The sequence below is a fragment of the Polyodon spathula genome, chromosome 17 (assembly GCF_017654505.1).
Source record: "Polyodon spathula isolate WHYD16114869_AA chromosome 17, ASM1765450v1, whole genome shotgun sequence".
Taxonomy (NCBI): domain Eukaryota; kingdom Metazoa; phylum Chordata; class Actinopteri; order Acipenseriformes; family Polyodontidae; genus Polyodon; species Polyodon spathula.
This window is the reverse complement of record NC_054550.1, coordinates 8,644,904-8,657,844: the sequence shown is the minus strand read 5'-3', so window position 1 is coordinate 8,657,844 and position 12,941 is coordinate 8,644,904. Positions and strand designations below refer to the sequence as shown.

General features: G+C 41.4%; 1 protein-coding gene across 1 annotated transcript in view; it reads left to right on the top strand.

The window, feature by feature from the left end:
• LOC121330341 (N-acetyl-beta-glucosaminyl-glycoprotein 4-beta-N-acetylgalactosaminyltransferase 1-like) overlaps nt 1-12,941 on the top strand; it is a 150,596-nt gene that overhangs the window by 134,549 nt on the left and 3,106 nt on the right. Inside the window, exons 10-18 of the mRNA XM_041276797.1 lie at nt 1,933-2,076; nt 2,496-2,605; nt 6,485-6,585; nt 7,827-7,900; nt 8,416-9,664; nt 10,043-10,359; nt 11,238-11,400; nt 11,760-11,832; nt 12,434-12,587. Of these exons, the coding sequence (XP_041132731.1) occupies nt 1,933-2,076; nt 2,496-2,605; nt 6,485-6,585; nt 7,827-7,900; nt 8,416-9,664; nt 10,043-10,359; nt 11,238-11,400; nt 11,760-11,832; nt 12,434-12,587 (2,385 nt within the window). The remainder of the gene's footprint in view (nt 1-1,932; nt 2,077-2,495; nt 2,606-6,484; nt 6,586-7,826; nt 7,901-8,415; nt 9,665-10,042; nt 10,360-11,237; nt 11,401-11,759; nt 11,833-12,433; nt 12,588-12,941) is intronic.

Below are 12,941 nucleotides of genomic sequence, written 5' to 3'. Positions count from 1 at the left end.
TTGTATGTATAATAAAGTCCTTAATAAATGTTAGCGCCAGTTCAGGTTGGGTCATAAAGCACTAGAACAGCTCTGTCTGTATAGTTGCAGCTGACAGCGCCATCTAGTGAATAGTTACTGTCAATACTGTCAACAGGTGTTTTGTATTGACAACAATGCAACTTGATTCTCAAGAATACTGATTGCTGATCTAACCTGTGTTATATATATATATAACTGTTTAATTGCATGGAGTTGGGACCGGACAGATATCATGCAATCATCTGAAGTTATACTAATGTTAGTTCATTAGTAACTATATTTATAACAAACTAACAATATATATGTACTGTATATCCAGAGCTGCTTCTGAATTCAGGTCACCTAAATTCAGTTTGAGTAATTACAATAAGAACGCCACAAAGAGTAGGAGAATGGTACATTTAAAAACAAATAATTAAGGAAATGTGAATTGAAGTTACTTTGTCTGAAAACAAGCCAGTAATGGGACTGAGCTGAGGGATTTGAACCCAGGCTACATCAGCTAAGTCTAGTTCCCGTCTCCTGTGGGGGCTTACCACAGTATCAATCCCAGTGCAACGCAATCAGAACCCAGGAAGTTGGAATCAATATGTGTGCACAGTGCAGACACCCTGCAGAGCAAAGCTGACACCAGGGCAGATCATTCTTTATCAGAATTTCACACCACATCAGGTTAGGTTTCCTGCCCCTACTTTCACCTTCACACCTCCTGAACAGATTCAATCTCCGCTCGGCATGAAATACACTTCAACCCTTTCTTTCCCTTAGCAGTCGACCTCCTTCAGTACGCCGCTCTGGGCCTCGCTTCAAAGTTTCCTAATTGTATACATCTTCCCCATCAGATTTTAGTCTCAGATGTATAAATCATGTTCTGTTAATGTAACAGAGGTCCCTGGTCAGTCAATAATATTAATTAAACACTGCTTCATCTGGCCGAGCCTACAAGGCAGTTTTGATAGCTTTTCATAACTGGGAGATAAGCTTTAATGAATGAGCACAGCTCAGAGTCACACTTTAACAGGTAGTATTGGAATGAGGAAAATGAGTTATGGGCCTTTTCTAACACATGAGTCATGGGCTCCATGTGGAAAGAATGGCTGTTGCTGCTCTACGATACTTGTTTGTGGTGTTGCAAAAGAAGAATCGGCACTAGGAGCAGCGGTTTTCTCCCTAGATAATTAATCTCGCCTATCAACTTTTAATTATTTAATCCATAACTTAAGCCATAAACACTCAATGAGAAACAAAAGCCGTCACAAATGTGTTTTTCACAAAGTGTCTCTTTCAGCATGTTTTGATTTTATATAATTAAACCTGATTCTCGTGCATTGTCTTGCCAGTGCTGACTGGATTCTCATCCACACTACAACAGCACATGATCAATGATTCACAACACAGGTGTACCCCCGGGAATAATGCTTGTTGTTCATGGAAACATAGACACATCCAGGTGCATTATACAACTTGGTTAGGACATTCATTACTTATCACAATCTGGGTATATAAAGAGTAATAATGCATAACTGTAAAACACCCAACATTAGAATATGCTGTAACAGACAAATGTTTCTTTTAGTATTACTATATATGTGGAGGAAACTGTTAATCAGACAGTCTGTCCCATGCATATTTACTGTACATGTACATTCAGTGGGTGTATGTCCTGGTGATCTACTTTTCCATTATACTAGTAGCTCTTACTTTGTATTTGCAGCCATGGCAGTAGGTTACTAATGTGTTTCTTATTAGTTTTATATTTAATATCTATTTTTTTTTTCTAGGTTAAAAGTTTGCTGCTTCTCTGAGACAAATGTTTTGTATTAGCTGGATAACTTTTGCTTTTGTTTCCTCACTTGAAAAGTGAGTCCCGAACCCCTATGAAATGCAGTGTTGATTCTGACTTGGTTTCAGACGAGGCCTCTTTGAAGATGAACAGCGTAGACCACATCCCACAGACCCACGCAAGCCACGCCAGGCCACGAGATGGAGCATCACAAACTGGGCAGCACGGAGCTGACATGCTGAAACCAGATGCCAGAGACACCTTCTTCCTCAGTGAGTCTCTTCAGCTTCTGACAGCCAGCACACAAATAACTATCCACTTTTATAATTAACACTGCACTGTAATTATTCACATAAGTGAGTCAGTTAAAAGCTGACAAGGCCAGATTGGAAGTGTATATTAAAGAAAATCTGAACTGGGTTTAAAATCTTTTCATGTACAGTAGAGTAACAAATGTGCTGTTTCCATGCCAACCACACTGGAAATTGAATTCGCTGCGTGATCCTCGAAGCAGCAGGGAAAGGATAAGGTTTGACCTTTCTACAGAAGACTGAGAGTGTTTTGAGAGAGAACAGATTTGACTGGCAGGCTCAATTCACTGAATGGCTGTACATTCTGCTCTAAGGGCAGTCTTAGTGGTTATTTAGCATTCCTCCATTCACAGAGTATGGTGTTGTGTTTTTTTCTGCAGCTCCAATGATAGAGCCGTCTCGTCTGGAGAATGTGCTGCCGGCCTGCCTGTACTCTCCCACCTATGTTGTGAAGGATTTCCCAATCGCTCGCTACCAGGGCCTTCAGTTCGTAAGTGTGGCTTATTGATTGCACTGTGTGATGTTGTGGTAAATGCACAGCAATGTAGTAAAGACCAATGGAAAGCACAGTAGCACCTGGTAACTGTTCAGCATACGCTTGGGAAATGTATGGTAAACTGCAAAAACAGAAGCTATTTTCACAACCAGTTTCAATCCCAACATCCCATGTGATTGTTCAAGACTGCTATTGGCTGCTTTCACAACAGTTTACTGTATGCAAGTTTCATCAATATCAAACTTTGTTTAATTCATAAAAAACATTCCTTATATAAATCATGAGTTATAAATATAGCCCAGTATTCCAAGCTTTTGTGAGTTTGGTGCTGTATTTATGGTACTGTACTTTGGCCAGTCCAGAAGCAGCCAGCGAATAAAGAATCAAGGATTGTTGTCTAAAGCGAGCAAGGCAAGATGAGGAATACCAGGGTAATTACAGAGTTGCATTGGCAGACCGAGTTGTACAAAATCCAATGTTAGACATATACACTACCGGTCAAAAATTTTAGAACACCTCCATTTTTCCAGTTTTTATTGAAATTTAAGCAGTTCAAGTCAAGTGAATAACCTGAAATGGTACAAAGGTAAGCATTAAACTGCCAGAGTTTAAAAAAAAAGTTTAGGTTACCAAAAACTGAAAAATAATGTACATTTCAGAGTTATACAAAAAGGCCTTTTTTAGGGAACAAGTAATGGGTTAACAACTTACAGCTGTTCTGCAGCAATGGAAGTAAATTAAGCCTTGAAAGTTGATGCTAACAATTCCTACAGGTGTCCCAACTTTTGTTGATTACTTACAAACCCTCTGTCTGTATAAAAGCAATGTTGGAACAGACCGTGTTACTAGACTCTCTTAAGCATTATTTGGACAGTATTGTACTGCAGGAAGTAGTATATTGCTATCATAATGGCAAGAAAAAGGCAATTAACAAAGGAAGACACAGACCATTATAACCCTTAAAAGTGTAGGTCTTTCCTTTAGAGAAATTGCAAAGAAAGCCAAGGTGTGAGTACAGTTTCCTACGCCATCAAAAGGCACTTGGAAACTGGACGAAACTCTGACAGGAAGAGGTCTGGCAGACCCAAAGCCACAACAGAATCAGAAGACAAGTTTGAGAGTCAACAGCTGGCGTGATAGGCGGCTCACAGGACAGCAGCTTCAAGCACAGCTTAACACTGGTCGAAGTAAGCAAGTCTCGGTTTCAACTGTGAAAAGAAGACTTCGAGCTGCAGGTTTGACAGGTCGAGTGGCAGTAAGAAAGCCATTGCTAAGATGGCAAAATAAGAAAAAGAGGCTTGCCTGAGCCATGAAGCACTGCCAGTGGACTACTGAAGACTGGAAGAAGGTCTTATGTACCGATGAATCAGAATTTGAAATCTTCGGTTCATCACGCAGGGTTTTTGAACGCCGTCGAGTAGGCGAAAGGATGGTTCCTTGGTGTGTGACACCAACTGTCAAACATGGAGGAGGAAGCGTGATGGTCTGGGGCTCTTTCGCTGGGTCCAGAGTCGGCGACTTGCACAGAGTGAGTGGCACCCTGAACCAAAACGGCTACCACAGCATTTTGCAGCGCCATGCAATACCCTCTAGTATACGCCTAGTTGCTTAGGGGTTCATCCTACAACAAGATAATGACCCAAAACATACCTCCAGGCTATGTCAGAACTACCTTAGAAGAAAAGAACAAGATGGTAGGCTTCAAATCATGGAATGGCAAGCAAAGTCTCCAGACCTAAACCCCATCAAGCTGGTTTGGGATGAACTGGACAGAAGGGTGAAAGCAAAGCAACCTACAAGTGCAACACATTTGTGGGAATTTCTGCAACAGTGTTGGGAAGAACATTCCGAACAATATTTGATTTCCATTGTAGAAAGAATGCCACGAGTGTGTTCGGCTGTTCTGCAAAAGGTGGCTACTTTGAGTCAAAAATTTAGATTAAATTTTGTTAAACAAAACGATTCCATGATTTCTTTTTTTTAGCTCCAATTGTTTCTTTTGTTCTATGCTTTAATTTCAGAGTACATTGAGACATTAAACTGTGTAAATTTCAATAAAAACTAGAAAAATGGAGGTGTTCTAAAACTTTTGATTGGTAGTGTACCTGTGGCCAAGAAGAAAAAAAAGATCTATAAAGTGCCCTGAAAAGAATGAACAGGACTTTTGTTTAATAAGTATTTAAAAGCAGATGGTCTCAGCCAATCAGGTTTCTGAGTAGAGCGGCATTTACCCTACCAGTGATGCCCTCTGAAGAAGCAGGGATTCTCTGTTGCTGCTGCTTACTTTCAAGGAGACTGGCTGTGGACAAACTGTGTCTGCACTCATAATCAAGCAGGATTGCCAACTGGTCCTGCTAAGCCAGTTGAAAAAATGATTCAATAAACATTGTAATGCTGATTTATCCATTCGCAACATATCTGTATGATGCAATAACAATAAAACAATAAAACTCAATTATTTTGTATAGGTTATATTATGGTACACTCTTGTTGGCAGATTTCTGTGGCAGGATTACTGACAGTTCACAAACACAAGATAGTTAGAAAGCTAGTTATCCACAGCCATGCTGCTGTTGTGAGCAATAGAATTTTAAAAGGATGAGCAACAACTTAGCACTACCCACTCAGGTTATAGAGCAATATGTAGCTGTAGCCTACGGGTGGTATTGTACCATAATTGCACTTTTAAACCAAGGTTTGTATGATATCCCAGGGGTATGTGGCTGGCTGGGTGATGATAAAAAGGAATTAGTGGTTGGTGCTTCTACTGTAAATAAAGGGATCTGTTTGGCACCTTTTATGAGTACATTCTCCACGGAATAAAAGAAAGACATGCATTATAAACGGTAGTGTGAGCTGATGATCGCAGTGCCTGAAGGAAAATGAAAGAACACAAACATGACGCTGCAGCTTATCCAGTCATTGTCACCGGGAGATAACATGGGGGGATCACAGTTGCTTGATGGTAGATCGGGTTTTAAAGTGGACCCTCTGGGTGAGAATTTTGCCATCCGATTTATTACTAGAACTTTGCTGCCACCTTCTGTCAGTTGGCTTCCATAGCAGTGGTAGAGCATGATCAGTAAACAGCAGTACAGTAATACATTTTGAAAAGGAATCTGTGTAATACCTCTTATACAGCGGGTTTTCACTTTTAACCCTGGTCCTCAAGGAACCCCAACGATCCAGAGTTTTGTTTCAGCCAGTTCTCCTTTTCTTTCTTGAATTTGTATTGCAGTTTGAGGTGATGGACACTGAATCTAGAACGCTCACTGTAGCTACACACTGCATAAAGCCTCACAGAATGTAAAAAACAAAACAGAAAAAAAACCCAGTAGTTTTCAAAAGTTTGGAAACAGCAAATGATTTACAGCAAAATTAGTGGTGGGGATTGTATTGCCCATTTTTTGTCACTCAGACCCCTTAATAAATACCCCGGTATCTCTGAATACATAATCATCTCTTTAAAAAAAAGCTAACTATTCTAATGAGCAAGACATCTCACAAGTAGAATGGTACCCCAAAATGTTCTCCTTTTTCTAGGAAAGCAGTACAACTGAAGGTGGGGATTGTGTTGTCTGATAACTTCACTCACTAAATATCTTGGTATCCCTGAACAGATTATTGTTTAAAAATATGCTAAGTATTTTAATGAGCAATCCCTCTCACAAATTCAGTGTCAGCTGAGACAAATTTAGGGATACCAAGATATTTAGTGAGCAAGCAGTCTGAGTGAAGTCATCCTGGACCTGTATTATAGCATAAAACTGAGGCTAATGCAGCAATTTGTTATGTCCAGCTTATATATATATATATATAATGTGGAATTGTTTTGTTGAGATACATTCTAATTGCTGTGTGTTCTGTGCTCAGGTTTACCTGTCATTTGTGTATCCCAATGACTTCACCAGACTGACCCACATGGAAACAGAGAACAAGTGTTTCTACAGAGAGTCTCCCATCTACCTGGAAAAGTAAGTAAAGGGATAATTGTGCGGTATATGAGAAAAAATGAAGTACAGAGAAACAACTGTAGTGAGGTTTTTGTTACTTGAAGGGCTGCACTGCAAAAGACAATGGGTTTGAGAAGCAGTGGTTAGAGAACTAAGCTGCAGTGTGGAAGGCAGTGGGTTTCAGTAGCTCAGTAGTTAGAGAACGCAGCTGCAGTGTGGAAGGCAGTAGTTGTGAGTAGCTCAGTGGTTGGAGTGCAGGGCTGCAGTGTGGAAGGTAGTGGGTTTGAGTGGCTCAATTGTAAGAGTTCTGGGCTGCAGTGTGGAAAGTAGTGGGTTTCAGTAGCTCAGTGATTAGAATGCTAGGCTGCAGCAGAAAATGAGAGTTCTAGTCAGCACTCCAGATAAGCTGCATAAAAGCTGTTTTATTCATTGAAAAAAATATGAATAATGAATGATATTTAAGTTGAATGCATATCTGTCAACTGTATTTTTGGAAGATAAATCTATATAATATTCTGTGTTTCGAGAGAGTCAGGATACTTTATATTTAGAGCTTCTAGTTTTCTGGTTTTATTTTTGATCACATGATGTCTCTTTAAACATATTTTGAGTTGATTTGCTTTCTTAATCAAACACTAATTACCAAAGGAAGTTGTTTCTTTTTACCCTCATACATGCATTGATCTCACCTGATTCTATTTGAACCTGCATTTCGTTCTGGCTCTAATCGCGGAATTCAGCTTATTAATTTCCACTGCATTAGTTTCTAGTAGTGCATCGCTAATTGAAACAATCTGGTATTCAGTTAAGGCTTTATTAATTAAGCTTTAAAGGGAGGGAGAGAGATGGAAAATAAAACCTGAAATCTAGAAGCCCTAATTATATTGCTGTAGCAAGGCGATTTAATAAGGAATACCATGTTATCATTTATTTATAAATATATGGGACTGTATGTGCATGCAGGCCTTTTGTTAAGTACGTTCTATCTTCAGCGTTGGAATAAAAAAGATCTGTGACCAAGTTTTTGTACAGTAGTTAATGCCTACCCCATAAGGTAGCATTAAAGTATATACAGTATTTATTGAATGTACTCATGACTTCAAGGTAATGCTGCGTTCTACTCGCCCATTTTACACACATGGTGTTTACATTGGAGAATAAGTTACTGACCCAAAACCTTATCTGGAGCGCTGGTTCCAGTCATGCATTCACTCTAGAAGGATGTCTGTTCCACATCAAAGATCATGTGTGTGTCTTTACAGGTTTGGCTTCTACAAATACATGAAGATGGATGAGGAAAAGAATGACAGGCCTTTCTTCTTTCCAAATCCAGGAGGTGAGTGATCACAGCAGATTTTTCAACAAATCCACAGTGCCTTTTCTCACTGTGATGTTACTTCTTCTGTTTCTTTCAGTGCATTCTTTACATCACCACTAGGGGATGTATCACTATTGCATTGGCCATTGTTACATTTGTTTTCCAGCAATTGGTATTATTAATTGCTGAACTCTTATGTATTGCAACTCAAGCAATGCTGATATTTAAAGCCAATGTTGTCACTAGAATTATAATTTTGGGGATGTTAATTAATCTTAACTGTGTTAAATAAGATAAATTAGGTCCTGAATATACTATGTTACTGATATTATGGACATGTTGCATATAGACACATGATTTCAGCAAGAATTGTTTTTATCAGTGTATCTTAGTACAAGGAACACAACTAAAAGAAAAACAAAATGAATATATTAACTTGACTGTCATCATTTAGTTTGCTAATCTGCAATGTCTGAAATGTTTAACCTGTTTTATATGAGTATAACTTTCTGTGACTGTGTTGTTCTGTGTAGATTTCCCTGATGAAGAGGAAGGAGTGGACCCTGAAGACGAATCTTTACCTACTAAGAGCCATCCAATCAGAAACGAGACCAACACCAGACAGTCCGACCCGCACTTGACTTCCAGGGTTAAAAGGAAGCCCGACCCTCCCACTGCCATCGACTACGGGGATGACGTTGATGACTATGCGTTCAGACGCAGGCAGAAGGTGTTCCGGGCTGAGGAAACGCAGGACAAAGAGACCCAGAGAACTAGCACCAAAGACCCCTCTGCAGCAACCGATCTCCATGGCAACCAGGAAGTGGTGGACTTCAATGAGCCCATCATCATCCGGGGGAAATCCCTTTCCTGGATCCGGATTGGCCCGGAGGAGCTGAGCAAAAAGGGGGGCGACGAATCAGCGGTGCCGAAACAGAGCATGCCCAGCCTCTTCCTGACTAGCAGGACCAAGCAGATCGTCAGCAACTCGGCTCACGCTGCTGCAGACACCAACAACCACAATGACCGCAAGAAAGACCAGAACAAAACCTACATCACCAGGCCCCGGCCAAACAGGAAGACCACGTTACCCAGGCAACCCAGAGAGGTCTTCCCAGGTGTTTTCTTGTACCAGAATGGCAAAACCACCAAACTTGTGAACCTCAACACCAAGCTCAGTGGCAAGGGGCTTGTAAGTACTTCCCAGCTGAGGACCCTTTTCAAGGATAGCCATGCACCCTGGCTGGGCAGCAACATCACCAAGGAGGTTGTTCATGGACAGAAGACCTTTGCAAGGAAATGGGTCTCTTTGCAGAAGAAAGAGGTGGGCAAGGAAAAGGACACAAACAAGGACACTGCCACTCCAGCACCCTCTAGTGCCATCAGGGAGGTCCCACCACCCACTACCTTGACAGTAAAAAGGGGCGAGACAGACTTGAATTCCTTGGAGAACACCCTGCCCTTGGAGGCCAGGGTGACATCCTACATGAAGACCTCAGAGATCACAGAGACGCAGTTGCTGGAGGCAGAGCCCGTGGATGAGGCAGAGGAGGGAGGGCTGTCTGACTACAGCTACGAGGACTCGAACCCGCGGCCTGGCTGGGCTGAGGAGTCCATTAACTGGCAGCGCACCTTTACTGTGAACACCATGGACTTTGAGCTGCTGCGTTCCGACTGGAACGACCTGCGCTGCAATGTGTCAGGAAACCTGCAGCTCAGCGAGGCCGAGGTGGTGGATGTCCTGGCGCAGTACATGGAGAAACTCAACGAGAGGAATGGAGGGTGAGGCAGCTGGAGAGCTAGGCTCAAGTCACAGATACCTGGACTAATTGACTGAGTAGAAATGTCATTTTAAATTCAGGAACATATTGATAGTTTTCTTTCCATGTGATTGGCACTATTAAGATTACCACTGGCCCCCATTTTCTTAAGCAGAAGCTCTGTTGGTTCTTTATGCAAAATATTAAAACAGTAATACAGCAAAGTGCTGCAGGGTAAAAATGTCTGCTGATTCTTGGGACCTAATAACTTTCCATGCTGTTTAACTTTAGTATTGTTTTAATGTGCCTTAGAGAAACAGTTTGCGATGTGTGTGATTGCCACAGATTATCGGCAGCCTTAACAATAAAGATAAACCTTCTCTCACCCCCTCTCCCCCAGGATTTACACTCTGCTCCGGATCATCAACATGGAGAAACGGCGGGACTCTGCGCGGGGGAACCGCTACCTCATCGAGCTGGAGCTGATGGAGCGGGGGAGGAGGGTGGTGCGTCTCTCCTGGTACATCTACCTGCTCCTGCACCGCAGCCGTCATGAAGACAGCCTGGAGGCCAGCGAGGGCGGCACCCCCCCCTCCACCACCAGCACACTCCCACGCACACCCCCACAGTGGGGCACCTCTTACAGCAAGCCCCTGCTGTGCCAGCCCCTCCGTCTGCAGTGGAGACACAATGTCATGGTGCACTTTGTGGTGCCAGGTGAGTGCTGGCCTGTGCCATCCCGATTCTGGTTCAAAATGCTGCAGCCAGTGCTGACTCACACACACACAATACTCTGGTTTAAATCACTGCAGTGGTTTCCTGTTAGATTCTGAATTGATTTTAAAATTCTGCTCAAAACCTTCATGGATTTGGGCCTTTATTTACAGGAACTGTTGGCACCTTATGCTCCAAGTTGCATCTTAAGATCAGTGAATGCTGAACTTTTAGTAGTTCCCAGAAGTCATCTAAAATCAGAAGTCAGATCCGGAATGCTGGCACAGTCCAATCTTTTAAATCAAATTTAAAAGTATATTTATTTGCGTTAGCTTCATTTTTAGCAGGATTGATTGTCCAGTGTTTTTTTTTTTCATTTTTATTGTAAAGTGCCCTATGATGATCTGCATGAAGAGCGTGATATAAAAGGAAGGGATATAAATTATTTTTTTTCTAGCCATGCTTTCAAATCCATTTTCTTACCTCACTGACTTTATCATAGTCCCCTGTGCTTTCAATCTTTTGGTCCTTTGCTTGTTTTCTTTTCATTAATTATTAAAAAGTGTTATGAAATCTGTTTCATGCTATAAGGGTGATGAGTCATATTTTCTGAAGCAGATTCCTGAAACACTAAACCTAAATTTAGCATTACAGTAATCTACATAATATTAGACTTCACAAGCTACTTTTCCAAGATGACCAAACGGTGTCCCACGAGTACCAAATAAGCCAGTGTTTTTTGCTTTAACACCATTTCTACTTTGTTGTCGATTGCACACTATTGTTTATCAAACAGTGGAAGAAATGTTACCATGGGTTTTGTTATGTATTGGTATTGTGAAAGGGTAACGCTCAAAGCAATGTGCTTGCACTGTCTGCAGTAAAGAACCAGGCTCGCTGGGTACAGCAGTTCATCAATGACATGGAATTCCTGCACCAGGAAACCAAGGACGACAACTTCAGTGTTATCATCGTGGACTACGAGAGCGAGGACATGGATGTGGAAAAGGCACTGAGGGACAGCAAATTGCCCCGGGCTGGGGGGTTAACCAAAGCATTTCCACCCCCCACGCCCCTGTGAGACATGCTGCTGTCATTTGCTCAACAGTACAGTGTGTGTAAAATGTGAGACAAGCCATTTAACATTTGAATTACTGGTATTAAAAATGAGTAGAAATAAAATACTTTGTTAGCAGATAGTCATATTGGGATATCAATTTGTTTCCAGGATATCCATAGAAGGATATTTTCAAACTAAATGATGATTTTTAAAATAATACCCCCTTGTTAAAAAATAAAAAAAACTCAGTCAAAGAAATAGCAGTGATTTTGTACTTTTTGTCTTTCGGGTAGGTTTGACAGTGGCAGTTTCATTCTTCAATTTACCCCTTGTGTCTTGTTAGGTATCAGTACATGAGGCGTGAAGGGAACTTTGAGCGCTCTGCTGGGCTGCAAGCTGGAGTCGACTCTATTGAGGTAAAGGTTTCTGCTGTGGCAATAGGGGGTTTGTTGCATATTCTCAGCAGCAAGGGTACAAGAGGGGCAATTATATATACTGTATTATATTAAGTATTGATAGTTTTAGTGCAGATACTGTACACTGAATTTTGATTTGGGCATTTCTGTACTGAACCTGTATTATATTTTATCATGGGGGGGGGGGGGGTTCTGAGTGGCTCACCTGGTAAAAGCACGGCCTGTGGTCTGCAGGGTGAGTCGGACAGTCAGGGGAGTGCAGGTTCGCGTCCTGGCTGTGCGAAGTTGGAGGTCTTCACTCAGGATTCCAGTGGGGTCATCTATTTTGCTATGGTGCGCCTGTGGGTTAGGGAGGCAAAATCATCAGGGACCGTTTCTCCAAGTTGCGTTACAGTGGACCTTATTGATAACGGTGACCTGTGTTCCTTCTTGTGGTTAGGATTTTGAAGGTTATCTCAATATAACTTTTTCCATACACGGAGCTCCTCACATACAGGTTCTGTTTTTATTTTATTCCTATGTGTTTTGAATAGCCCTGGTGGACTCCTCTGTCAGGAATACAGTGAAGGATGACTTCCCTTGTGCTGGGTGTTTCTTACAGGACAGTCACAGCATTGTGTTCCTGTGTGACCTGCACATCCATTTCCCTCTCAACATCGTGGAGAGTGTCCGGAAGCACTGCGTGGAGGGGAGGCTGGCCTACGCCCCCATCGTCATGAGGCTGGCATGTGGAAGCTCTCCACGGGAGCCCAACGGTAACAGCCTTTCACTTCTGAAACCTACTGCCAGGGTAATGCTGGGTAGAATAGTGTTTCATTCCATTACCCCCTCACATTCACTTACACAAGTCACAGTCAGGTACAGTATCCCACTGTGTAGTATGCTGTTTTTAGAGTACCCCTAAACCTTAAAGGCACAGAGCCTGAAAAAAAAAAAAAAAAATATATATATATATATATATATATATATATATATATATATATATATATATATATATATATATATATATATATATATATATATATATGTGTATATATATATATTATATATATATATATATATATATATATATATCACTGAATCAGTTGTTATATCCCTAGATGATTGTC